At 42.5% G+C, this 25,466-nt stretch overlaps 4 protein-coding genes and 2 long non-coding RNA genes across 10 annotated transcripts in view; 2 read left to right on the top strand and 4 right to left on the bottom strand.

The window, feature by feature from the left end:
• Window positions 1-238: 238 nt before the first annotated feature.
• On the bottom strand, window positions 239-1,920 carry LOC125966756 (uncharacterized). 2 transcript variants are annotated; one of them, XR_007480531.2, is made up of 3 exons: window positions 1,225-1,920; window positions 1,079-1,150; window positions 239-505 (listed from the first exon to the last, which is right to left on the bottom strand). It is a non-coding gene; the product is annotated as an uncharacterized lncRNA (long non-coding RNA). The 2 variants fall into 2 exon arrangements; XR_007480530.2 differs by having other exon boundaries at window positions 1,079-1,920.
• A 4,877-nt stretch (window positions 1,921-6,797) lies between these two features.
• On the top strand, window positions 6,798-11,532 carry zdhhc13 (zinc finger DHHC-type palmitoyltransferase 13). The gene is made up of 17 exons (XM_049717099.1): window positions 6,798-6,914; window positions 7,636-7,859; window positions 8,185-8,307; window positions 8,374-8,451; window positions 8,545-8,689; window positions 8,766-8,830; window positions 9,066-9,228; window positions 9,333-9,458; window positions 9,529-9,662; window positions 9,747-9,849; window positions 9,971-10,093; window positions 10,159-10,221; window positions 10,300-10,393; window positions 10,465-10,548; window positions 10,641-10,798; window positions 10,877-10,974; window positions 11,039-11,532. Exons 1-17 carry the CDS (start codon window positions 6,891-6,893, stop codon window positions 11,175-11,177), a joined length of 1,944 nt encoding a protein of 647 aa, XP_049573056.1. The 5' UTR covers window positions 6,798-6,890; the 3' UTR covers window positions 11,178-11,532.
• A 143-nt stretch (window positions 11,533-11,675) lies between these two features.
• The window catches only part of csrp3 (cysteine and glycine-rich protein 3 (cardiac LIM protein)), a 53,957-nt gene continuing 40,166 nt past the window's right edge, over window positions 11,676-25,466 (bottom strand). Inside the window, exons 1-6 of one of the 2 annotated variants that reach the window (XM_049717162.2) lie at window positions 14,694-14,846; window positions 14,036-14,147; window positions 13,187-13,358; window positions 12,183-12,312; window positions 11,936-12,029; window positions 11,676-11,866 (exon numbers count right to left, since the gene is read on the bottom strand). In XM_049717162.2, coding sequence (XP_049573119.1) covers window positions 11,793-11,866; window positions 11,936-12,029; window positions 12,183-12,312; window positions 13,187-13,358; window positions 14,036-14,147 — 582 coding nt within the window. In that variant the 5' untranslated portion in view covers window positions 14,694-14,846 and the 3' untranslated portion in view covers window positions 11,676-11,792. Of the gene's footprint in view, window positions 11,867-11,935; window positions 12,030-12,182; window positions 12,313-13,186; window positions 13,359-14,035; window positions 14,150-14,693; window positions 14,847-25,466 lie in introns of those variants that run through there. The other variant, XM_049717163.1, reaches the window with a different exon arrangement.
• Window positions 12,560-21,171, top strand: LOC125966758 (uncharacterized). The gene is made up of 2 exons (XR_011086703.1): window positions 12,560-12,728; window positions 20,734-21,171. It is a non-coding gene; the product is annotated as an uncharacterized lncRNA (long non-coding RNA).
• Window positions 15,300-20,212, bottom strand: e2f8 (E2F transcription factor 8). 2 transcript variants are annotated; one of them, XM_049717058.1, is made up of 13 exons: window positions 19,973-20,212; window positions 19,086-19,327; window positions 18,855-19,008; window positions 18,472-18,780; window positions 18,239-18,400; window positions 18,015-18,152; window positions 17,725-17,940; window positions 17,574-17,646; window positions 16,972-17,464; window positions 16,641-16,898; window positions 16,444-16,576; window positions 16,053-16,372; window positions 15,300-15,985 (listed from the first exon to the last, which is right to left on the bottom strand). In XM_049717058.1, exons 2-13 carry the CDS (start codon window positions 19,254-19,256, stop codon window positions 15,803-15,805), a joined length of 2,610 nt encoding a protein of 869 aa, XP_049573015.1. In that variant the 5' UTR covers window positions 19,257-19,327; window positions 19,973-20,212; the 3' UTR covers window positions 15,300-15,802. The 2 variants fall into 2 exon arrangements, with proteins under 2 accessions (XP_049573015.1, XP_049573016.1); XM_049717059.1 differs by having other exon boundaries at window positions 17,725-17,895.
• On the bottom strand, window positions 20,441-23,185 carry LOC125966745 (ileal sodium/bile acid cotransporter-like). 2 transcript variants are annotated; one of them, XM_068650354.1, is made up of 6 exons: window positions 22,766-23,185; window positions 22,528-22,646; window positions 21,780-21,868; window positions 21,538-21,713; window positions 21,241-21,398; window positions 20,441-20,811 (listed from the first exon to the last, which is right to left on the bottom strand). In XM_068650354.1, the coding sequence occupies exons 1-6, from the start codon at window positions 23,161-23,163 to the stop codon at window positions 20,654-20,656; spliced, it is 1,098 nt and encodes a 365-aa protein (XP_068506455.1). In that variant the 5' UTR covers window positions 23,164-23,185; the 3' UTR covers window positions 20,441-20,653. The 2 variants fall into 2 exon arrangements, with proteins under 2 accessions (XP_068506455.1, XP_068506456.1); XM_068650355.1 differs by having other exon boundaries at window positions 20,441-20,834; window positions 21,264-21,398.

Genomic DNA, 25,466 nt, shown 5'->3' with positions numbered 1-25,466 from the left:
AGGAAAAACAGGCCAGGGGCATTGGAGGGGGGGGAGGAAGGCGAACAGATGAAGAAAGATGGAAGGGGGGGAGCTTGTGTCCTCCTCTGGGAACATCTCCCCCGTCCTCCTCTACTGATGGACAGGCAGAAATACCACCAGAGCCACCTCCCGTAATGACTTGATGAATGAGCCTCCATCCAGCCCACCACCTTCACCCCCCTCCCCTCCCCTAGTACAAAATCACACAGCAGGACTCTTTCACGGTAGATGCATTTACTCCACCACGGCTAGTTTGAGATCTTCTTAGAACTACACGTTGTTTTTTTTAGAGTCGCTGAGAGCAGCCCGTCTTTGTGCAATGTTTCTTCTTCCTCCTCTTGTGACTTGTGCAGTGAAAACATTGTGTGCTCAGAGTGGCAAAGTCATTAATAGTGGATTTTGCAATCAATGGCGGGGGTTCTGTCTTGTTTGTCCAATCAATTTAAAGATTGCCGCCATCTGTGGTCCTCACTGTAAAACAACCCTGTTGGGAAACAAAATGGGCCTGAAAGAGTTTTACAAACATCACCACACTACACATTTCTGATTACTAAGTTCATTTTGTATTTTGGAGGAAGAAAAAAAAGACTCTGTGTAAGATCAATTTTAAAGATGTGAAAGGGTGAAATTAAACAAACGAGTAAATTTTTTTCTGAGCGAGTCATTCTGGATTTTAACCACTGCATTAGAAGCAGAAAAGCTAACTATAAAGCGTGGCGGTAGCTTGAAATTGCCAATTAGTGAGTCATCACTATTTTCCATTGCTTCTACTGGGCTCTCGTCACCCCAGTATGGGTCAGTTTTCTGAAATAAAACCACAGAGAACCTTTCTACACAGTCACAACGAGCCCCCCTGACAAGCAAGAGTTGCGAATGTACGTCATAGCATGAGCTTCTTGGCCACAGTGGATAAAAATTTGATTCAAGCTAAAGCACGGAATGCAAATTAGAAACGGCCAAGCAAAGATGAAACGCGATGAGTTGCCTCTGGGATCCTCACCAGAATTACTCAATCGTCATGAAAATGTCGCAGAATAAGAAAAGTAAAAAAAATTACCCGTTCTTTTCTTTCTTCATTCGCCGTCGAGTTGGTTGTCCTTCAAGTAGCCAGAGTAATCTACAGGACAGGCTACTTGAAGACAAATAGCACAAGTGCATGATAACAGAAGTGACGGTGGAATAAAATAAAATACGATGACCCACATGTCCGCCAAGCTCAGACTCTGCCTTCACCTGAATCAAATTCACAAAAGTTTTTACACCATGTATGAATATAGAGAAAAACAACTTTGGTCTGCTGACAGAGCTCCTGTCTCTTCTCGTTGTTTTGGCCGGCCGGCTCTCCCCGTTGGCTGCAGTGCAAAGGAGAGAGACAATCTCCGTGATGCAAGGCAGGAGATTTGTCATTTTAAAGCGTGGGTCAAACGGCCTCTCTGGCTATTGATTGGCTTGTCCTCCTCGATTACTCTGTGTTATGTATGGCTCCCTTTGTCAGAGGTGCGACAGCCACAAACACATTCAGCTCAAGCACCTTCGATCGCACATCAAGAGCCGCAGAATGCTGCCTGATGGACTAGTACGGTTAGCTAGCTAGCTAGCTAGCTCTTGGCCCAACTTTCTTATCCAAGATGTTCAAAATGTATCTTGGCTTAGGTTTGCTAGCTAGCTAGCTAAATAGCTAGATAGCAAGCTATAATCACCCTCTTGGCCCTACCTTACTTATCCAAAATGTATAGTGGCTTAGGTTTGCTAGCTAGCTAGCTAAATAGCTAGATAGCGAGCTACAATCACCCTCTTGGGCCTATCTTACTTATCCAAAATGTTTCCTGCCTTGGTTTAGGTTCGTTTCACATTTTGTCAATGTACATATATTTGGTGATTAACATTACGTCGTACTCATGCTAGGTCCACATTTGTGAGACTCAAACTATGATTTTGGATAAACTACTGCCGGGGGCAACCCTATCATTTCAAATTTAGCTAACTTGACGGACATCTTTTCTTGACTTTCGAATACTTTATGCTCCAGTTCTAAACTGTAAATTAAGAAGGATGGATTTGTTTTGTCGCCTCTCACGTCTCATCTTTCTCATATTACGAAGGTCTCCCTTTGTGAAATTAAACACAACTCTCCAATTCAACCAATCGAGTAAATACTTGTGCTTATCCCGTAAATTGCACTTGAAGAACATCTTCACATTATCCTCGAACTCAGCTCACTAAAGTTCAGTGTGCTGAAAAGAATTTTATTTTGCTCATGGTGTTAATGAGCCCCAAACTTCCAAATCAAGGATTTTGTGTGTGTTCTTAACAGAATGTTGTCATCAAAGCTCCTCTTCAGTTTCTTTATGAGCTATTAGAATTTGTTGCTTTCCTGAGTGTGAGTAGGGCTGCTTAAGTTTTTATTGACAGACTGTGGTGACCTTGTAGCAAAATCACGCAATTAGATTTGAATTAGTCATTTAGAGGACTTGTATTTTATCATTATCATAAAACTTAGTGAAAGCGAAATTAATTGAAGACCTACTGCATGACTACAGCTACTCGGGTTTCCTTCATGTGCAAACGCAGGAAATACATGAATGACAGTAAATGTACCTATTGCATCTATTCATCAAGGCATCCATCCATTTTCTGAAGGACTTCTCTTCATTAGACCGATACGTGAGTTTGGGCGAGAGACTGCAGTACAACCTTGACTGGTTTTAGCGATATGCGTTGAGGTTGCCGTTAAATTTACCAGATTTTTAATTTACGAGCCTCCCAAAAATATATTTCAGAACCTCAGCAGCATTGTGAAGCAGACAATCCCACACTTATACAACCAAGAATATAGACATCTGTGTTTTTCACGATTTCGCCGAGGTCATGTTAATATCACGTTTCTGTCAAACACTGCCAACTACTGGCCTGGCATAGGTATTACAGCCATTTCAAGTCGGAAAGTACCTCGGTGAGTATTATGTCAACGTATCTAAAGGTGGTAAATAATTTCGATGTCATTCCGGAATATGTGGTCTCACCCCCGACTGACCCGCCAGTCTATGACGAGACCTCTTGCATAATTCATGAGCCACCCCGCCTGCCTCTGCTGAATCAGCTGCCGCAGAACATCACCGCCTCTGCTGATCTGGGCGGACAACAGTCCGTTGAGGCCACTGAAGACATGTGGCCTGTGACGTCCCCCTTACGCCTTCCCTCCCCCCTCGACGAGAGCACTTGATCACCCAAGTAACCTTTTGCATGAGTGCACTCAATCTGCCACTGCAGACATGGTGCAGACAGGGGGCATTAGGTGGGATTATCACCCCAACGGCCCTTTGTTGTTGGGATGTCCATCCCTCGCCAACCCTGACCCCTCCCCGAGCGACTCCCACCACCACCCTGGCACTGCTGGACAGGGAGGTGGTTCTCTGGAAGACTGAGAGAAGAGCACCTAACCTCTGTGGACTCTCTCACGTAAATTAAAATGAACTCACAAAAACACACGTCGTGGGTCAAGTATGATCAAAATGATCTTGGCTGCTTTCAGAGAAAATGTCACGAACTCCAAGAAACCAACTTCCAACTCTGTTTTGAGTGATTACGAAATGTGAAAAGTTGATGTTTTCGAAGAATTTGCAATGAAGCCACCATTTTACCATCTTTCATAGTCGCTGGAGAAATCACAAGTCCAGAACTAATCAATTTTCCATTTGCGGGCGGCTGATCTGCTGGCTGAATTTCACATGCTTGGAATGTTTTGCTAAACGTGATGAGGGAGAAGTCAGAAGAACATTTTTAAGCATTCATTCTGACAGAACAAGGATGAGACGTGACCCGAATGGCTGAGGTCCGATGAGTAATGGGACAGCTAAATGCCCAGAGGTTAAAGGGGAGAACATTTAAACCAGTATATGGAAGGCTTGGCCAAGGTTTTGGAGGAAGGAAGGACCAGTTCCATATCTGGTATGAAGGCCAGTACAAAATTTATGGATGTGAGCGTCAACTTTTCAAACTAAATGTCTTTTGAATGCAAATTAGCGAGATATTACATTTAGCGAACAACAGCCTTGCATCGAGGTTCAAAGATGGTCGATCAAGCATCTTCTACTGTCAGTGGAATTTTGTAAAATTCCTTGAAAGTATCTCAAGGTGGAAAATTGTAGTCATGATCTGTGTTGGTTGGATTAAATTGAGATTTGTTTTGTTATATTTTCTTGTGTGGATTTTTTTTTCCGACATATTGCTCGTTAGGTTTTTGTTTCTACCTGATCTCGTCAGACCAGGTCTCTCGGGTCAACCAATCAGATCCCTCAGCCGCTCGTGTCTTGTCCAGGTGGACCTTGTTGCTTTGTCAGTTTGTATTTAGTTTGGTGGTGTCCGTCGGACAATTCTTGCTGCTTCTCTTCCAGTCAGTGGTCATGTGCGTTTTTATGTTCTGTGTTGCTTTGTTATTTTACATCTTGGGACATTGTTTTTTTTTTTTTTTTTTTTTTTTTATAGATAAACTGGTTTTGGTTTTTGACTTTTTGATGATTCAGCATTGATTTTTTTGGTTGGTTTTTTTTTGGTTTTGTTTTTTGTATAGATGAACTGGTTTTGGTTTTGGGGGAATGTTTTAGATGACTCTAGTTCAGTCTTGCCTCCCTGCTTCCATGCACTTGTGTCCTAAAAAACACAAACAAAAAACAGTTTGTGACAGATCCCAAATAAAGTTTTTACTTTAGCACTTACTGAGTGATGAGATAAAGTTTGCACGCAAAAATAACACACAGCTCTAAAATTAACCCTGATTTGAATTGAATTGATGACTCGTGCGACATCACTGTTGAGACCTCTGAACAACCAAGCGGTGTCCTTTTTTGAGGCAATTTGGAAGTTCCGCCGTACTATATCATGTTATCCCATATTGCGGCAATATTAGGAGCACACAGGCAAGAGTGTGTAAAATTGGATTCCTCCTTCTCATTCCTTTTTTGTCCAAGCTCAACTGATTTCACTGCAGCAACCGAGGCTCACAGCGTAATGTCTCCCCACCGATCGTCTCTCTCCGACCATCGTGTGAAGGCACAAAATAATCCTATCTTGTAATTTGGTGCTGTCCCTGAACCCCGAAGATGAAGCTCTTGTCCTCCCTGAACTCTGACCGACAATCTGTCTTTGCCCAGGACATAATTTCGCTGCCTTTATCTAGCGCCATTCATCAGCTCTGGCCTTGCAGGTCCTCAGTTCCACCCAAGCGTAACAGCTCATATTCACACTGATTTACTTCTATAAGCGTCTGTAACTGTCTGTAAAAACAGACTCATTCCACTTGATGACCCCCACCAGTTCTCGATTAGTGTTACCATGCAATGGCTTTTTTTTTATATTCATATTAGAAGTTTTGATTATGCTCCTCACTTGAATAAACCTCAAACTGAATTTGAACAGAATTTGTGGAGTGTTTGAAGTGTTTCTAAAAATCTCAAAGAGAAAACAGACTCATGAACCTTGGAATTTTTTTTTATTCCTTTCTATGGTGATTGAAGAGTTTCCAATGGCTGACAGCTGTGCAGCATCCAACGCACATACACACTCACCTTTTTATGATAATTAACTTGTATCAGCTCTGGTCTTCTCACTTTCCAGTGTTTATATCTCAAGAGAGTCTGAGTTAAGTGTTCTGTGAAGAGTGCATATTACTGAACCCCCCACCCCCCCCCCCCCTTTCCCTAATTTTCATTGCGATCAAACAGTCAGCTGTCGGGTTCAGTTAGATAAGTCCACTCTTTTGAAAAAAATATATATATATTAGCTGTGCCTCAAAATAAATGAGGATTGTCGTTTTCTACTCATAGATTTTTTTTCAGTGTTGCCTCTTTTAAATCTTTATTTTGACTGGTAATCCACTTTCCTTAATAATTCATGTTTCAAAATTCCGTCACCAAGATGTTGCTGGTGACTTTTATCAAGTAGCATTTTTTTTTTTTTTTTTATCCAGGAAAGTTGTTTTGAAATAGACTGAAAACATTCATGTTTTTCAAGAACTGCACAAATGGGCTAAAACATGAATGAGGCTTGGTGAGCATGATCACACAGCTGGGAGGTACTATCCATTGTCCAATATCCCCCTTACATGTTTTTACTGGATGACCCTGCTTCCTCTATTTTCAAAAGCCGCTGACTGCTTATCCGCGTGTGCTCGTGCGTGTGCGCGCGTGCATTATTATGAGAGAAATATCATTTGATGTCATTTGAGGGAAAATTGCTCTTATGGGACATATATATAACCCTGCAAGAAAATACGCGTCTCGATACGATCCAAGGAAAAGGATCGCTGCAAAATGCTCGATGGAATAAATTGTCTCCATTTATTGAACTATGGCGCCATCTGCTGCTTTTTAAGTGGACGTGTAGGAACTTATTGAATCAAAGGCTATGTTACATGGTCAATTAAATACTTCAAAATAACCGTGTATTATTAAGTGTATTATTTTATTATCATTACGCAGTATCTGATACATGATAACTGCGCGACGGGATATTTTATTGTTAAAGGGTGCCCATGAAATTAGTTTGTATTTTCTTAATTTAAGAATGACTGTGACACTTTGTGTTGTGTAGGCGTCTTTTTGCTCTATTGTTATCCAGTTATGTACCTCAGTAAATTTCGAATTAGTGTTTTTTTTTTTTTTAATTTGTAAATTGACACACAACACAGTCAAATAACAGCAATGCAGGACACATTTATTTTTATTTTTTTACTGAATTAGATTTTCATTTATTTAACAATTATATTTGTCACGGAAATATTATTTTTATTCTGAAGGGCACGTAACGGAAGTGAATTGTTGACTCCGGCCTTTCCATGAGCAGCAACTTTCCCTGATTTCCTTCACAACAAAATGGACTGGAGCAAAGGTGGTCATGTAAGTCTGTATTTTAACATAATAAATATCTCTTACATTTGTCTCGCTTTGCAAAAAACACTATTTTGTCAAATTTTAATTCATTTGTCAGCTTGCTAGCATTGTCGAACCCGTCTGTCTGCAAGTTCCTTGAAGGCGGAATAACCTGTCCTTCTCTCCACTCACTGTCAGAATGTTAGCTGCAGGTCGCTAGCCTCATGCTAGTAGCTTTACAGTAAACATTGTGCACGCTAGTTACTTGACATTTCTTCCTTTGTGTGCACCATTGTTTGTGTTGGCAGCAGGTTTTCTACAAACGGGGTTGGTTTGAAGTATTAGAGGGGATTGACAGTGCAGGCGTGCAATCAGTGCAGGAGACGTCTTTCTCATATTTATCGATCTGATAATGTTTCCTTGATTCCTGCAAGTGTCTTAAGCCTCATGATGATCTGATGACTTTCAGCATCACAGGAGTAATGTTATTTTTTTCAAAACATGTCAACATAATTGTCTATTATGTACCCTAATTAAAATATCCAGTCATTAAAAAAAAGATGAATTAATGCAACAAATATTTCAGATTCAGATTGCCCACTTAGAAGTCATGTGCTTTTATTCAGGGCATCAAGTTCCAACACCTACCCCCAAAAAGTGGTTTTGAAATAACGTTTTCCGTCTGTTATTGCAATGAAGCGGATTACTTCACAGTTTGGACATTCCTTTTGTGTTTGGATTCTTGCAGATGCACAGTCATGCACATGACAGCTGTCAGGATGGACACTCAGGTCATTCTCACAGTCACGGGCCCAGAGCGGCAGCGTTCGGAGCCATGGGGCTCCCGTTCGTGCCGACTTTTCACGGACAGTTTGGCAACCACGTGGATGAAGCGTTGGACCTAAGTGTACAGCCGAAGAAACGGTCGCACCTGGATGACAGCAGCAGCTGGGACATCGTGAAGGCATCACAGTAAGATTTTTGGCATGCAGTCGATGAAGACATCGTGAGCATTTTTTTTAAAATAGTCACCACTTGCACTCAAACAAAGCGGCGCCTCGTGGGAATGAGGAAGTATGAAAAAAATTCTCTGCTGAGTCATACCTGTTTGCTTGTCCAAACGGCCATTCCCTTTTCTCACTGACGTGAAAGCTATTCATATTTGTAATATTTTCTGTCAGGTTTGTAAATGGGACTGGACATCGTAAATATTGCACTGTTTGAAGAAAATCTCAAAAGTAAAAAAAAAAAAAATTGCAAAAGTGTTAAGACTTGTGTCCCTATGAACTCCATGCAGGTTTGGCATCTTGGATCGCTGTAAGGAGCTGGTGGAGGCCGGGTATGACGTCAGGCAGCTGGACAAGGAGAACGTGTCGCTGTTGCACTGGGCGGCCATCAACAATCGCTTGGAGCTAGTCAAGTACGAACATGTGCAAATAATATTCAAATAAATGTGCTATGTAAATTAAAACCAGTTTTTTTCTAGGTATTACATTTCTAAAGGAGCAATAGTTGACCAGCTTGGAGGAGACCTGAACTCGACTCCTCTTCATTGGGCCATAAGGTGGCGACCGACACCTTTTGAATATCTTTTATCGATCGGTCGTAGCCTCTCACTCCATCTGTCTTCAATAAGATTTTGCGTTTCTGTGAGCAGACAGGGCCACCTGCCCATGGTCATTCAGCTGATAAGGTACGGAGCAGATCCCTCCATCGCAGACGGAGAAGGTTATCGCGCTCTTCACCTCGCCATCCTCTTCCAGCACATGGCCATAGCCGCTTATCTTATGGCTAAGGGGCAGGTTAGCGCCAAAACACATTTATATTATATTTTACTTTTTTTTTGTCCTCATATTTTTTCACTTTTTTGCCTTCCAGGAAGTTGACAGCCCTGACTGCAACGGGCAGACGCCGCTCATGCTAGCAGCCCAGAAGATTATCGGGTACGCTTCAGTTGAAGACTTTTAGATTCATTCAAATGGTATCTAAAAAGTATAGAGACACAAAATAACGGTTTAATCCTGAACTGAATCAAGAGAAACATTAAAAAAAAAAAATTCTAGATGATATCCGGGTGTCCAGATACTTTTGTCTGCTACTTCTAGATGATTTTATTGTCTGCTAATATAACGTGGCTGTTAGCAAGAAATTAGAAAGTAAATTGTCTTTGCATCGCAGGCCTGAGCCCACAAACTTTTTAATCAAAAACAACGCTTCGGTGAGCGCCGTGGACAAAGTGAACAGAAACACTCCGCTACATTGTGCCGTGCTGGCGGGCAACGTGGACGCTGCGTGCGTGCTGCTGGACGCTGGAGCCAGCTTGGATTTGGAAAACATCAACGTGAGCCTCACTCAAAAACACCGAGTGCCACAAATATGTTGAATCTTTCTTTCCACTGCCAGCTGTGTATGTTTTTTGTTTTTTTTTTGTCGTACCTCTCACAGGGACACACACCTCTGGAGTTGGCCCACCAGGTGCACAGCCCCCTCCTCATCTTCATGCTCAACCAAGTCCAACAGGAGAGGAGCCGAGCCAACTCGCGCTGTTTACGAATTGTCACCAAATACAAAGTAGGCAAACATCACTACGTTCTACTTTCACAGACATAATGTAATTTTTGATTTTTCTCCTCCCTTCTAGATGTTTCTTCATTTTATGCTCTCCACCGCCATTTTTGGCTGTTTGGCTGCCATCTTGGATATGAATTCCGACTCCTGGTTGCTCAAAGGGATCCTGCTGGCATGCGTGGTTGGTGCCGTCAGTTTGGCCTCGAGGTTCGGATCTATTTGCTCTTGTAAGATATTTTGCCTTTTGTACGTGAAAATATGACCACGACCTGAATCTTTGTGCCTCAACAGGAATCTCCCCACTGCCATGTTTCAGTCACTTGTACCAGCCACAACTCTCATGGCCTCCATCTTCTGGATGCTCGTCACTTGGTGCCTCTGGTTCCTACCAGATATCCTTTGCACGTGCCGTAGAATGTAGGACTGTGTTGTCCAGAGTCAGCTTTGAATTTTATTTTAATTCAGAGCTATTCCAGCCAGTAGAGTCTTGTTTCTTAACGTCTGCGCCCCCACATGGCCACAGCGCCACGGTGCAGGTTCTTTTCACACTCACCGCCACCGCTCTGCTCTACTACTACCTGCGTGCCTGCAAGACTGACCCTGGATTTGTAAAGGCAACTGAGGAGGAGAAAAAAATGGTCAGTCTTATTTATTTATTTTGGATGATGAGGCTATTGTCACTAATGTTTCTTTGCCTCTCCAGAATGTCTTGGTGTTGGCTGAGGCCGGCTGTCTGGACCCGAGCATCTTCTGCACTTCCTGCATGGTGAGATTTCCAGCAAAACTGCTCGAGCTCAATAACAGAAGCCGCCGTGCAACTGCTGACGCTTTGAATCTCTCTCAGCTTAAGAAACCAGTTCGAGCCAGCCACTGCCAGATATGTGACTCGTGTGTCGCCAAGCAGGACCATCACTCCGTGTGGACCAACTCTTGCATCGGTACAACGGCGTCAAGGTTTCCGCCAAATGTGAATTCCGTTTGACTGAAAGCTTTTGTTGTTTTTTTGCAGGAGCCAGGAATCATCTTTACTTTGTCCTCTTTCTGATCTGCCTTTTGCTCATGGGCATCTGGATGTTCTACGGTTGCCTCGTGTGTGAGTCATGCTTCCGATTTACTACTTTCCTATTAGACAGCGCCACCTCAGGTTGTTTAAAACAAATCACAAATGAGTTCTTGCGTTTCCAGACTGGTCGAAACATTGCATGCCGCAGCACGAGGGGCACGGTCCGCTAGCGGTGGTCTTGGCCATCATCAACTGCTCTCCGTGGTTGCTGTGCATCTTCTTCTTGGCCTTATACCACACCTGCTGGTCCAGCTTCATCCTACTCCTGCAGCTCTACCAGGCGAGGCGCTCGTTACCGTGCTGAAGTTTCGTCATTGAAGTCCAACCATCTCAATGAACGGCCATTTTTTTTTCTTAGATCGCTTTCCTCGGACTGACCACTGCCGAGAGAATGAGTCTGAGTATACACGCAAGAAAACACAGACTACCCTTGTCCCTGTCCCAAAATCCATACAAGTGAGTTTTTAGTTTGGCCCCATTCTGGTCTTGATTTGTGTCCGATTAATCCGTCTCTCCATAGTTTGGGTGTCTTGAGGAACCTGGCGTCCTTCTTCCAGCTGCGCTGCTGCGGCCTCTTCAAACCGGCCATCATCGACTGGACGCAGCAGTTCCCGACAGGCCGCGACCAACGTTTGTTCAGACACACGGACATGGTGTAAATCTCAGGAGACCATAAGCCACCGCTTCGGACCAAAAAAAAAAAGCACAGGGTCATTATTTATTTTTTTAATCCATCCAAAGGCTCATTATAAAAGGGAAATCACTCCAGTGGATTTTATTTTCTTTTTTTATAGGCCTATTGCTGCCTTTTTGACCTGTGGAAGTCAAACACATCACTTGCAAATATATTGTAGAAATGTACAATTTTTATTGCCATTTTAAGTTTCTCACGCTTGTTTTTTTTAAAAATGGAGAGTAAAGATATTTCTACGTGCTAAGTGTGTTTTGTATGAATGGCATGGGTTTCATAATGAAAGACCACTATGTTATTTCAATAAAAGCAACTTGTTCTTAGGTGTGGGCTCGGAGATTGGCTTTCTCTTTTCACACGCTAAACCAAATTGTCTCCAAACTTCTAACAAGACTTTTTGACAGCCGGAAAAAGTTCCAGCTCACCCACAACCCAAAAAGGAAAAGCACAATAGAAAGTTGGCAGATTTGGTACAAATATGGTTTATTAAATACATAAACCAGAGGAAGGTCAGCGTTTTTATTACTATTCTGGTGTTTCAATGTTAATTTAAGGCTAGTTCATCCTTCTTGACATCCAGTGTTCACTCTCGTTCCTCCAACATGGCAGCATTGCCCAGTCCAAATCCTTTTGGCCCAAAGTTTTTGGCATAGCAAACTGAGAAGAAAAATAGAAAATAGCACAATAAATTATATATTTTTTGATACTGCTTGTTTTGAATCATACCTTTACAGTAGATCTCTCCGTCCTTGTCGGTCACTGTGGTCGACTCCAGACTTTTACCACACATAGCACAACGGAAGCACGTTTTATGCCAAGGCTGCAAAAAAAAAAGTTATTCAGAAATAGTAATGACATCTTAATTTTACACAAAAACTTAAACAGTAATAAGTCATTTAATTTGGCCCAGTCAGAAGTCATGAAAATCAATATGTCAGAGAGCTATGAAAGTATCTTAATCCTATCTTCTTACCTTTCCTGCTCCCATCACCTTCTCTGCCGCGTAGACAGCTTTGGAGCAGCGAGGGCAGCGGTCAGAGCTACCAAACTTCTGGGAAAACTTGTTAGAAGTGGAGTTTGTGGATGTTTGTCGTGGTTTAGACCTAGGAAAGAGGAAATAATGGCATTTATAAAATTTGGACCGAGTCATGCAGCGGTCCCCAACCACCGGGCCGCGGACTGGTACCGGTCCGTGGATCATTTGGCCCGCACAAAAAAAAACAAAAAAATATATATATTATCGCCAATCAATTAATTCAGGTCACATGACATGTTTCCCCAGCTGAACCCGCAAAGTTAGCAAAAATGAGTATGAATTTTATTTTGAAAAATATAAAAAAAAATTGGGGATCCTCCCCCAATTACATCCGTCGGCGCACCTGTGCCTCTTGACTCAGGTGAATTCAAGTCAAGTCAAGACGCTCGGCTCGTCCCGGTCCCGTCCCAAAGCTAGCTTCCCTTTCCAACGGGATTTTCTGCGGTTACAGCGACCAAAACAAAGCTACGCAGATATTTAATGGTGAGTTTTATTTGTATGCACTTTGTATTTGTTTTAATGCCAGTCGTATTATTTTATTTAATCGTATTTATATATTTATTATAAATGTATTTATTTATATAAAGGCCGGTCCGTGAAAATATTGTCCGTGGCGCAAAAGAAGTTGGGGAACGCTTCGTTAATGGCCCAATTGTCCATTCAATTTGTTTTGTGAATGTGAGTCACGTGATTGATCGTGTCTAGGTATACAGTGATCCCTCGCTATTTCGCGTTTCGTTTATCGCGGCTTCACTACATCGCGGATTTTTTTTTTTCCAATTTAAAAAAACATTTAAAAGTCAAAATAAAACTTCTAAATTAAGGAAACATGTGTCTAACCTTTAGGACAATGTAGTATTGCTCCAAATGTTCGTTTACATTCCTTTAAAAGTCTGTTTTTGTGTGTTAGTATTTCATGTCTAGGTATATTTTGATCGTACTCATCAGGCTGCTGGTTGGCATGTTCTCCAACAGGATCTGAGCTGAGAGCTCCAGCACCTTGGCCGTATCCGTAGCCTTTTGGACCATATTTCTTGCCGTAGCAAGATTTGCAGTAGATTTCAGATTCATGCGCGGCTACAGTGGTGCTGTCCAGTCCTTTCCTGCAGGTCACTGTGCAGAACAAACAGAGAGGCTGTCAGTATGGTCTGCGATACTGGTTTTTTTGGACCCGATCCCAAGTAAATACAGGGCCAGTATCGCCAATACCAAACTATGTAATGATGAATCCGGTTTTGTGGCCTGTTTGACAAAACTGAAACTAGTTTCGATCTGATATTGATACTGGTGTGGTTCTTCTTGATATAATTAATATTTGGATCTATTCGCCCACCAGTGTCTGGACATTATTGCAGTAAGAAAAAATGATAATTAAAAAATATTGTGTACCATTTGTAGCCTATTATTAAACCAATTGTGACCAGGCCGCGTTGTCAAACTGGAGTGACGGTTAAACAAAGCCAGCAGCTAGCAAGTTTTATCAGTCAGCAGAGCCATTACACATAGATATTGCATTTCTATTCATAGCAAGAGATGAAAGTGCGAGGTGAAGCTGGGAGAAAAGACCACCAGTGCGCAGAGGCTTATCTCGGAGGCCTTTCAGACATCCCAGTGGAACAAACTAGTCATCACGTAGTCTTCGGTTGCAACCGAATCTTGGGCAGATAAACAAATACGGTCAAGTATGGGAAGCCTGGACAGCTGCAGATGGTAACGTGACCTCCAACCATGGCAGCATCATGACATTTGCTTTTTTGGGATGATGAGAGGAAAGGCAAAAGTGTTCTTACTGCACATGAAGCAGGTTTTATGGAAGCTCCTCGCATTGCACTGGATCTCCTCCGCATGATAGACGGTCTTCTCGCAGGCTGCACATTTTGCACCCCCTCCCCAGTTTGGCATCTAAGTGGACAAAAATGTTTCGGATTGTTTGGGGGGATGTGGTCCAAGTAGGACTTTGTTAAAGCGCACGTAAACTACACCGATGGAAAAAATGTTGGTGGAAAAAAACTTGTTGGCTTCACAACACTTGTCAAGATGAATTGAAATACTTTAATTATAAAAATAAATGTAATTATCATTTTTTTGTACTTATCCAATTAGTATGTAACGGAATACTTAAGTAGTAAATGATGTATAAATAATTGCCATGGAAGGTTTACAGAAAATCGACATTGACTTTTAACGGGCAGAGAAAAAATAATCAATAAACTCTCATCCAGTTTTATTTCCTTGTTACCTTCAGTTAGGGCAGAATTGATTTTGAACAAAAGACTGGAATGTCTCTTAAAGGTCTTTCCCAATGAATACCTTTCAGTGTCTGCCATGTCCGATACCTCACAGATATGGTATGTGAGTATTTTATAAATAGAAGCTCTACAGAAGCCAGGATCACAAAAAAAAAAAATCACAATAAGTGATTGTTATATAAAATAAATCAGAGCTTACCTTGATTTTCGTCCGTGCGCTCGTGTGGCGTTGCGCGTACCGGGCTGGCTTAAATAAGTCCCAACTCACTATCGGTGGTGACGCCTCAATGAAAGTATCCTCCTAAAATAACTTGTGACTGAGCCAAGCCCTCTGACCCTTCATCACAGGATGAGTGAGGCCTTGACCGTCAGCCGTGCAAACATTTGTTACTGACTTCCAGAGCGACGCGGGTGCCCGGATTCACAGCTGCATGCGGGTTTAGGGATTACCTACACACAATAAACTAGGGCGAAATTGATGACCGTGTTTTGCCGCCCTGCTATTTTAACACCAGATGAGTTGAATGAATTTAGATGTATTCATCCAAGTGGGAAACTGGATATTCAGAGTGACTCGTATTTGAATGCTAGAGAAATCATTTAGTGAGTGAGAGAACTTCAGATTTTGGATTGGAGGTGAGGGTCACCCTCTTAAACAGCCAATCACATTAATCAAAATGACGATTCAAACCTCTTGACAATTCATAATATTCAATTAACTAATGTTTTTTTTCAAATTAGGGAAATATCTGAAGAAACATTATTCAAGATAATTTGAGTAAATGTCAGACACAAACAAGCGACATGATCTCAGTTTTTTTATGTTTGACATATTTTTATGAAGCAGGATATCAGAGATTATTTTTGTATAAATTAAGCAAGAAATCAATGTCAGATTAAGTCTATATAGAATTCAACAGAAGTATTTTTACGTACTCATTATTTCCATTGATAAAGTGTAATCGTACACGTACATACTATGTGCAAACATTTCTGTCTTTTTTTTAACATTGGCGACGAAGAATCAGTCAGGGCGGTTTTAAAAACTTTCAGTCAAAACAAAAAAAAACAAAATAACCATCGGATTTAGGCGGGAGTTAGACGAGTGGTTTCCTCTTGAACATTTCAGAAATAATCAAACCAATCACACATTAGCATGCCTGAAAAACAAAAGAATGGAAAAATATCTTCCTGCCACGTATTGAATCTCATTTGCACTCCCCAGAAGTCAAGACCATTGCAAAATTCTAAACAAAGTAACGGAGGAAAAAATAATGCATAAAACCCCCACACAAGCACAAGCAAACATTATACAGACATCAGAGTTTCTTCAGTGTTGACGTCCAGTTTTCTTTGAGGGATGTAAGCAGTTTTAGGGGCCGCTTGTCCACTGGGGGAGACCACTGCAGATGCCAGAGGGGAAAGGGGAACCGGTGTGTGGAAGAAACTGGGCTGGGGGAGTCCCGTCCCTTTGGGGGTAGTCATTAAAGGCTACAAGCAAGGAGAAAAGACACAATGTTCATGTTGGGTTGACTTTCAATTGGGTCTCAATCGGTACCTGTTGAATGCTGATTAGAGCCACCGGGTGCGAGGACTGCTGGACCGTCATGGGCTTGATGAAAACCATCCCTCGCTGCTGCAGAGTCAGAGGGCTGAGCACGGCGTTCGACCGCTCGGGGGTTTGCGGTGAAGCGAAGGCATTCCCAGGACTGGAGCCGGATATTAGACCCAGGTTCTGAAGGGTGAAGTTGAGGATGGCGGGACTGGGACTGTGAAGACGTTGGACCTGCTGGTTCGGGTGCGGAGAGGTGGTTGTAGATGATCCGTGAAGACGGAAGTTGGTGGGAGTCACTTCCTGGACTGGGGGTGGTCTGGATCCTGTTTGAGGTAGAATACGGTCAGTTTTATACCGCAGCTTTACGGTCGACGAGCCAGAAATAGTTTTTTACCCGCAGTAGGTGTTTGGTAGACATAAGCAGGAGTAGATGGCTTGTTGTTTTCTGCTGCTGATCCCTGATTTTCCTTGCACGTGAAAACAGGCTGCTGGGTGAGTGGGATCAGGTATCCAGCTGGAACTAAAGTCTGATACAGGCGGAGTAATCAATAATCCAATTATTTTTGAAGTTTTGTTTGTGTGGTCTCTTACCTCAGTGTTAATTTGCACGGGTGTGGTTCTGACGGGCGTTAAAGCCGTCTCGCAATCAGAAGTCACCGCCTTGTCATCCCTGTCCAGAAAGGTCTCCAAGCTCTGCTCCAGTGTTTGCGCAATCACGTCACTGCCGGGAGTGTTGATGAATTCGGGGTCCAGGTGGAGGGCGCGGGGGGAGGGCCGGTTGGACAGCTGACAGCTGCGAAGAATCTTCAGACGGGCTTGAGGGACGTGAAGTGGCTTTGGGGAGGAGTCCTGTAGTTGTGAATTTTTTTTTAATTCCACCCTATCCATTTTTTTTAATCACATGCAAGCGTGTTTTTTTTACCTTGAGGATGGAGTCAGTCCGTCTAGATTTGGAAGGGCTGCTCTCCGCAGCCGAGTCCGAACGCAACCGTTTGACCAACGAGGGGCTCTCGTCCGGCGCCCTGGAAGCGGGTTGGATTTTGGCAGTGGAGCTGCGCCCGCTTTTCTCCTCAAAGGTCATGGAGCGTACGGCGTAACTGGTTGGCTGCGGTCTGGCCGGATTGTTTGGTCTGAGAGACGACGGGTGAATATAGACAGCGTAGGGTCGGCCGCCCGACTGCGGGGGTAAAATGACGGGGATGAGGGGGGAGCACTGCGCCGGGATGTAGGCGACTCTGCCTGAAGGCCAGGACGCCAGAGGGGTGCCGTGCACGTTTGGGTTCCCGCCAGCCTTCTCGTTTGGAGTTAGGCGGGATGCCTGAGGCGGCTCCGCCGGGATGGAGACGCTTGGCTGAAGCCTCGCAAACGTCGTCATTGTCTCGGCGGCAACTGCCTTTGGATGGTCGCCTCTGGTACTGCAGGAGAAGTCGGCGCAAATACAAAGTGAATAATACATGACATGAGGGAGCGAGGGTAGGAGCTCTAATTTCAATCTATTTACCAAATATATGCAAGGGAACTTACGCTGACTCCTGGTCGAGCTTAATCTTGCAAATAGCAGCAAGTTGGGCCATTTTGCTGGGAAAGTCGCTGTCAGCTTGGGACAAAAAATAAATAAATTAATACTAAAATCAAAATAGCTTTGTTGTCTCCACACTGATTTTTTTTCCAGCACCTTTGGCAGGACTGCTGGGAGCCGAGCTGATCTTCCGTCGGTCATCTTGAATGCTCTTGGCTAGCTTCATGAGAGACGGGTGTCTCGTGAAGCTTCGTTTCGCCCCCGGTGGTGATGAAAAGAGGTTTTTGGCACAGTTTTCCACAGAGGAGCGGGACCCCAGCACCTTTGCTTTATTAGGTGGACACATGGAGGGGGCGCTTGTCACATCTCGAACTGTTGGACAAAATCATTTGAAAGTATGTAACCTTGCGCCCATTCAGGAGGTGCAGACCAGAATGTCTTCATACCTTTCACTTGTGGGAGTTCGTTTGGGCCGACCCATTGGAACGCCGGCTTCTTCCCTCTCTCTTCCGTTACGTGGACCTTTTCGATGAGTTTCAGGCTCCGCAGCACATTAGCAATGTCATAAAGTCGGCGCACTTTAGCTAGAGACAAACATTAATGCCGGCTACTTATGACCTGATCTTTTTTTTTTTTTTTTCAACTGAAGGGACAGTCAAGTTACACTCACTCTTAAATTTGTTCTTGTCCTGATCTGCTTTGGGGTCCTCTCCAATCAGGATTTTGGCAGCCACATCCAGACTGACCACGGGAGGATTAGAAACCAGGAAGAGCATGACAAACTTCTGGCTCATCACTCTCAGAGATTTGTCCTTACGACTATTAACAGAAGCTGCGGACAAAGACAAATAAATTATAGTCGTGCTGGATTTTCAAATCAAAATAATAATAGTCCAACCTTACCTGCTTTGAACTCCACTCCAGGTAGCTCCACAAAATTGAGCTCTTTTTGTTCACCGTTCTCCAATTGCATCGACTCTTGGTTCTCCTTCTCGTCGCCATCGACGTCAAATTCTTTATCTATGAAGCGTTGTCTGATCTGCTGCATCTGCTGGCAGTAGTTTTGCTCCCCGCCCACCTGCTTGAGAACGGCCAAGGTCTGGGCCAGATTGGTTTGACCGTGCCACGTGTAGCGGTTCTTTGCAGAACGGCTCACTATGTGCAGGCTTTCCAGAACGTTCATGATGTCATAAATGCGACGGCGCTCCACATCTGTGCCAGAAAAAAACAAACATGAAAGATGCAACTTCAAATCATGCATCTACTCATTCACTTGATTGACATACGGAGTTCAGTGGCCACGTCATCTAGGTAGATTTCATTGTTGGCGTTGGGGTCGGGCCAATCCGGAAAGCAGTCCAGGAATTTATGGCAAAGCAAACCCAGACTCTTTTCTTTTCTGCTTAACAATTTTTCAGACTCATCTCCATTCTCAACACCCTACAAAAGAAGAATAACAAAATGTAAATGCATGGATGTCTGTCACAAGTGTAGGATTTGTATATAATATTCTCTACCTGTGAAGAATCAAGAACTTTGTGCAATTCAGGGTGCGGACACAGTTCCTTCTCTCGGTTCCTAATCTCCGGACTTGCAGCACTGATGAGCATTTTCAAGTTGGAAGTTGGTGTCCATGGATCAACAGACCCTGATTGTCCTGCCTTTTTAGGTGTTGTGAGCGGGCCCATGATCAATTGTATTTCCCACGTGATTTTCAAGGATTTACCAAAAGCAAAGGGGCTTTTAAGCCATCATCCACCTTGGAATAGAAGAGAAAAGCAAATTTCATATTTTAATACTGTTGCTATTGATGTAAACTCATTTGAACTTTCTTAGAATAGCATACTAATTTAGTTCCTTGTCTGATTTCAGAATAAAATATGTAACAAAAACACTGTATATCATATTTCCACATTAAATGTCTCAAATCGACATTGTTTCAAAAAATATGAATCAAAAACTAAATAAATATCAGTTTGTGGTTGGCCCTTAGTGACGTTCAACCCGTCGAATCAAAGGGCAGCTCCCGCCCTTTTAGTCCGAACGAGCCAATGAGAGCGCGCCAAACAGGAAGTTGACCGGTCGTCCCGCGCAGGTAAACACTTTTTGAAATCCTTGGCGCGGAATGAGTCTACAGCGGAAAAAGGCAGAAACGTTCGCAGTATTGCGCCAGATTTTGCCCGATATATCACTACAATATCAAGACTGCCTCGTTTAAAATATGACTTGTTCTAGAAGAGGGTTGTAACTCTTGGTTACGACAGATCAAGCTGTCGTTTCCAAACGCGCGCTGACGTGTTGCTTTATTTCCCCGCCACGAAACAACTATAACACATCTATATCAGAAACAAGTAAAACACACTTAAAATAATTCCATAATCTCAAAAACAAGGACAGCACTTACCAAATTCTACAATAAAGATTCCATCATGGTAATCGAATACTTGATTCGCGTTATTTCTGAGGTAAATCCAAATGTTTCATAAAGTATTTGTACATTAAGGGGGAAAATGTACGTAAAATATAAGAGCTTGAAGAAACCGAATGGCTTTAAGATCCCAAATCCGCCGAACAAGTTGGGGAAGTTCCTCAGTGGACTAAAGTTGAATCTGAACGTTTAGCGCTGCCGGTTCGCGCATGCGCACTGACGAGCCGCGACACTTCCGCTGCGTGCGTCACGAGACTAATACTGGACAATAGTTGCTGATACCAGACATACACTCTATTATAGGGGTTTTAACTTTTATTTATTTTTTAATACAAGCAGAAATGTCGAAACACAAGATTATATGAAAATCAACATTGCACAGAAAACCATCAGCAACATTTTCAGTCTAATAAATAAAAGCAGGCTTTATTATTTTATTTAACCCTCACTTTATTGACAAATATGAGAAACAACCAAGTCCTGTAAACGATTGGTAGATCTCTTTTTCTAAATTAATTAGCTAAGTATGAAATTCAGCAAAATTAAGCAGTCTGTACTCAATGGAAAGTCATTTAAATATACTTTATGGGTAAGGGCACACACCAGTTTTACAATATTAATGTTTTTATAATGTCCTCTCTCTGGGTGTTGTTGTTGTCAAAGTGCCGTTTCGTCTTTGTTCAATTCAAAGGCACTGTTGTCCACGTCATAGTGTGTCTTTTTTGCTTCTTTTACAGAGCCATCCTCCAGTGATGGAAATTCACTATTTGTTTGAATTGTTCCAAGGCCACGGGACTTTTTATAGGCTTGGTATCCTGTGGAGAAAAATGCAACAGCTCTGAATTGATCATCATCAAAATGACCGTAGCGGCAACTGTTAAATGTTACGTTTATACAACTTTTATTGTCATGAACATTGATCACTACCTATAGCCTTGTGTCCTCATATATTCTCTGTGTATTTTATTATTTTATGATACAACTACAGCTTAGCATTAAGGGCACGTGTCTCTCCCAATTCCTAGTTAACCATTTGAAGAGCCGTGACTGGTCTTGAACTGTATATGACTTTGTTTCATTGCCATATCTGGCCGTAACGACTGCTTCTTAACCTCTGCCTGTAACAAAACAGACAAAGTGATAGACTAGGAAAAAAACAATGTGGTTAAACGCTCTGTGCAGTCCAATTTTTGAAGAATTTTTTTTCTGGTATGCAATATTCAATAGCTTACCTCGAAGCTTACCTGTAACAATCAGGGAAGACCACACCAGCTGAAAGATGCTATAGAGAATGGGAAAGGCAAACATGATCTCCAGTTCAGCGGGGCTGAAGGACAGCTGGATTATGGTGTTGCACAACTGGGAGTTTTGGAAGCCAGTCTCCACAGCAATTGTCCGGCACCTAAAAACAACAACTGATAATCACTGCATATGAGCAGAGGAAAACTAAAACACACTTTTTGTGCTGATGCAAAATTATGACCAAGCTAGTAGCCTACTAGTACTTAACATTTTGAAAGTGTTTACATCTTGAACTTTACCTGTACCATGGTTGACCCACAAAGCGGGCCAGAATGAAACCCATCCCAAAACCAATAAAGGGGAAGATAGTCCCGATGATCCAAAGGGAAGGGTTAAGGTTCCAAGAATACTCGTAAACAACTGCCCCAAGCACAGATACGATGACAAGGAAGCTAAAGCCTGTGACGGTCCCAACCTGGACAAATTATTCACAATGTACAGTAATTATCACTTTGTCGACAAGTACAATCCAAATTCCCACCTTTAGGATCATTTGAGCAATGTGGGGCCACTTATGTTTAATATATATTCCTCCAGTGATTGGGACAAGGATGGCTGCAACAGTGATACCTGAGGAGGAAACCCAAATTCACTATATTAGTTAGCAAAAATGAGTAAGAATTTATTTTGAAAAACATAAAAAGTTTGGGGATTCTCTCCCAATTACATCCGTCTTTGCATCTGTGCCTCTTGACAGGTCAAGACGCTCGTCCCGGTCACATGGCATGTGACCTCAGTCGAACCCGAGAAGTTTGCAAAAATGAGTAAGAAAAAGAGATGTTTGGAAAGTTTCTTTGGAAAGAGGAAAAGACCCAAAGAGGAGACAGATGAAGAGGCTACAACTTCCGAGAGAAAAAAAAAAGGATTAAAATCAAGGCGGAATATTCCGAGATCGCCACAAAATTTTATGGAGTTACAGCGACTAAAACAAAGCTACGGAGCAGATACTAAATGGTGAGTTTTATTTTTATGCGCTTTGTATTTTGTTTTATGCCAGTTGTATCATTTTGTTCTATCGTATTTATATAAATGTATTATTTATTTATATAAAGGCCGGTCCGTGAAAATATTGTCTGACATGTAACCGGTCCGTGGCGCAAATAAGGTTGGGGACGGCTGATTTTGAAAAAAAAAAAAAAAAAGAGGTTGACGAGTGCGTAAAACAAGATTTTGCTTTGACAGTATTCAGATATCTGGCTGCCAGTACTTAATGTGTTTTGTATATTTACCAATGCTATCGTATGGGATTTGGATGTTGCTTGAAGTAGTCCAGGTGGAGGTGTATACAAGCAGACATAGTGGCATCATCCCCAAGGACAAGACGGTGGAGCAGGCTGTCATACTAATACTGAAGAGAAGGGAAATCAAATTGTGATTGTTTTTGGACCCAATAGTCAAAAATGATAGGATACGTTACTTTGATTCACACAACATAGCAGCAACTCACTTGAGCCAGACACTTCTTACCTTAAGTCCATATCGCCATCCAGGAAAAGACAGGTAACATTGGAAGAGGATCCTCCAGGGCAGCAACCCAGAATAATGATGACAATGGCCTCAGCTGGTTGCACATTGAAGGCAATCGATAAAGCAAATGCAGTGAAAGGCATGATGCCAAATTGAAAGAGGAAACCGATAACAATGCACCAGGGTCTCCTCAAGTGCCCCCAAAATTTTGAGACCTCCACGGCGCAGCCCATGCTGAACATGATTATTGCCAGCAAGGCGGTGGCCACAGTGCTCAACGCCAGACTCAATATTGAATTAAAGTTATTTGGTGGAACAAGGCAGTTGTCACCGGAGCAGATTGTCGCCTCAGAGAGGCAGGCAGCAAGTTCTGCAGTTGTATCTGTGAATATAGACATCTTGGGGATGTAGTGGCAGGAAAAAAAAAAATCTCTGGCTGGTCAACTTTGAGAGACAGGATTTAAATACTCGTCAGCCTGCAGTTCTTAGATTTGACTGGACTGAAACTTTTATTGTTGTTTTCGTTATCCAATAAGATAATGGTGATTTGCTCTTTGTGCCTTGGGTACCGCCCAATAATAGTAGAAATGGGAAGGAGTCATTGTTTTGTATTATAAGGTTAATGTTCACTACAAAGGGTCATAAAAGATGTATTTTTAACACGTGATTGCATCAGCATTCATTTTACTGCTCTTTGGCCTTTTAGTAATTTATGGACCGGCATGTCCCTGTTTGAACCGTAGTAGCTAATCTGATTTCTACTTTTGGATTTTAAATTCTCCTGACATATGTGCATTTGACCGCTACGCGGCGCTAAAAGCCTGCCTGCGTCGTGTCGCCATGGAAACCAAGGAGCGTCTTCGACGTTGTGGGAGAAACACGCGAGTGACGTCATTTTACATGCGCGAGAGGAAACGCGTGGGACCCTAATGGGTACTTTAGGGACACTTGGAAAATTAGAATACTCAAATTGGTTGCGCGGTCGACACATTCTCATGCGTAAAATAAGAAACAAACCCGGTTGTAGTTCTGTTTTGGCACACTATGCCAGTTTCTCATTCGAACTACGGAGTTTCAGAACAATCTTAATTCGTATCTGTCAAGGGTGTACCCCGCCTCTCTCCCACGCAACGACGTAAATTTTCGCAGCCCTGCCCACTCAAAATCTCCGACAGTACCTTAACGCATCATTTGCTCCGTTCACAGACCAGGGGACAGCATCACGCATAAGACATCTTCTCCGCGAGGACGAAACAAACCGAGAAGTTCAAGGTAAGAGTGATTTTTATGAAAAAGGAAAAAAACAATCTTGTCTAGTGTTAGTTAGTCCCCGTAGTTTGTGTGTGCATTATTTTTCTAACACCTTATAAAAAGCTCAGCCCAGACTATATTTTCGGCGCAGAATGTTCTGCAGGGATGCTGCAGTGTAGCTCCAACCTTCGACAGATTGGAACACTTGAATTCATTTTTAAAATTAAAAAAAAAAAATGCATTATGACCATTCGCCTGAAAATTATTAGAAGACCGAGAAAATCCGACTAAATTTGTCCAAAATATTTTGACATGCTTGTGGTCAGGTGGAAACGTGCACACCTGAGGGACTCAAACAAATTCTCATTTCCTTTTCCTCTTAAAGCCAATAATAAACAATAAGTCTAATTTGCACGTACATGAGGATAACATCACGTAAAAATGCTCATGCGTGACGTTGTGAGTGATGCACTCAATAGTTTGGCATAAGCGGCCAGCTCCCTGCTAAGCAATTATCATATTTTATTATATTTTATAATTTTGCTTTGTGTTTTCAACATGTCTCCTAATATACGACTCAAAATGAATTTATGCAAATTATAATTACTTTGATAGATTATACACCCTACAAATAAGACGAAAGACCGGGAGGCTACCTAACTAATGCAAAAATAAATATATATAAGCGCCAGTAATATGTTGATGTCAATATTTGTATATAAGATTGCCTCAGTGGGCGACCTAAAAAAATTGGCATTTAATTTAGTGATTGATTTAATATGACTGCTGAAAGTTAGTTCTGAATCCCAAAATAGTGGTCCACTAATTGTAGACTTTTGATCACGATTGTGTTAATCTCTTTTGAGATGTCTAATTGTTTTGCTTCGCCTATTGTCTTCCTCTACTCAAGCAGCTGCTCCCTGCCGGACCTTTGAGAGTGACACCAGCTTTTGCGTGTTGTCTTTCATAATTGGCGAATGCTACTTAGGAGCATCTGAGGCCCGCCCATGTGTTCCTCACTGACTCTTTTCCAAAAGAAAGGATTATGATCATAATACCCTGCAAAATCTCTATGGCGGTCTTGGAAGAGAGGAGAACCCCGCCGTTCTCTGATTTTCTTCATCTGCCTTGACGCTCACTTCAGGCCAGACCGAGAACCGCGCCGAGAAACCGTGAAGGAACGCTATGCGTGTGTCACGGCTGGCGGCTGAGGCAGGACCCTCTCCGAGATTAACTCTCATCTATTTAATGAAGCAAAGTTGATGGACAGACATTTTTCGGATCCATGTTCACGCCCCGCTGCAACGAATCGAGTGGGATCGAAATACCGTGAGTGCGTATTTCACTTGACGACCTGTGCACCAGCGTGAATATTATGGGAAGATGGAGGCTGGGGCAGAAGTTTGTGCAAAACAGCACTCCAGGAGGAGAACTGTCCAGCATGGCTTGG

Source organism: Syngnathus scovelli, chromosome 4 (assembly GCF_024217435.2).
Source record: "Syngnathus scovelli strain Florida chromosome 4, RoL_Ssco_1.2, whole genome shotgun sequence".
Lineage (NCBI taxonomy): Eukaryota > Metazoa > Chordata > Actinopteri > Syngnathiformes > Syngnathidae > Syngnathus > Syngnathus scovelli.
Note: the sequence above shows the minus strand (reverse complement) of the source record. Positions and strands in the feature narration are given on the sequence as shown.

Bases quoted from the DNA above. Each gene is read 5' to 3' on its own strand.
- zdhhc13 (XM_049717099.1), top strand. From the start codon at position 6,891: ATGGACTGGAGCAAAGGTGGTCAT. The intron at 10,394-10,464 runs GTACAACGGCGT...GTTTTTTTGCAG, and splicing joins GTGGACCAACTCTTGCATCG to GAGCCAGGAATCATCTTTAC. The intron at 10,549-10,640 runs GTGAGTCATGCT...TTGCGTTTCCAG, and splicing joins GTTCTACGGTTGCCTCGTGT to ACTGGTCGAAACATTGCATG.
- e2f8 (XM_049717058.1), bottom strand. From the start codon at position 19,256: ATGGGCCCGCTCACAACACCTAAAAAGGCAGGACAATCAGGGTCTGTT. The intron at 17,465-17,573 runs GTAAGTTCCCTT...CTTCTCCTGCAG, and splicing joins AAGCTCGACCAGGAGTCAGC to TACCAGAGGCGACCATCCAA. The intron at 16,373-16,443 runs GTAAAAAACTAT...TACCTCAAACAG, and splicing joins CTACCAAACACCTACTGCGG to GATCCAGACCACCCCCAGTC.
- LOC125966745 (XM_068650354.1), bottom strand. From the start codon at position 23,163: ATGTCTATATTCACAGATACAACTGCAGAACTTGCTGCCTGCCTCTCT. The intron at 22,647-22,765 runs GTAAGAAGTGTC...CCTTCTCTTCAG, and splicing joins GATGGCGATATGGACTTAAG to TATTAGTATGACAGCCTGCT. The intron at 21,399-21,537 runs GTAAAGTTCAAG...TGTTGTTTTTAG, and splicing joins GTGGGTCAACCATGGTACAG to GTGCCGGACAATTGCTGTGG.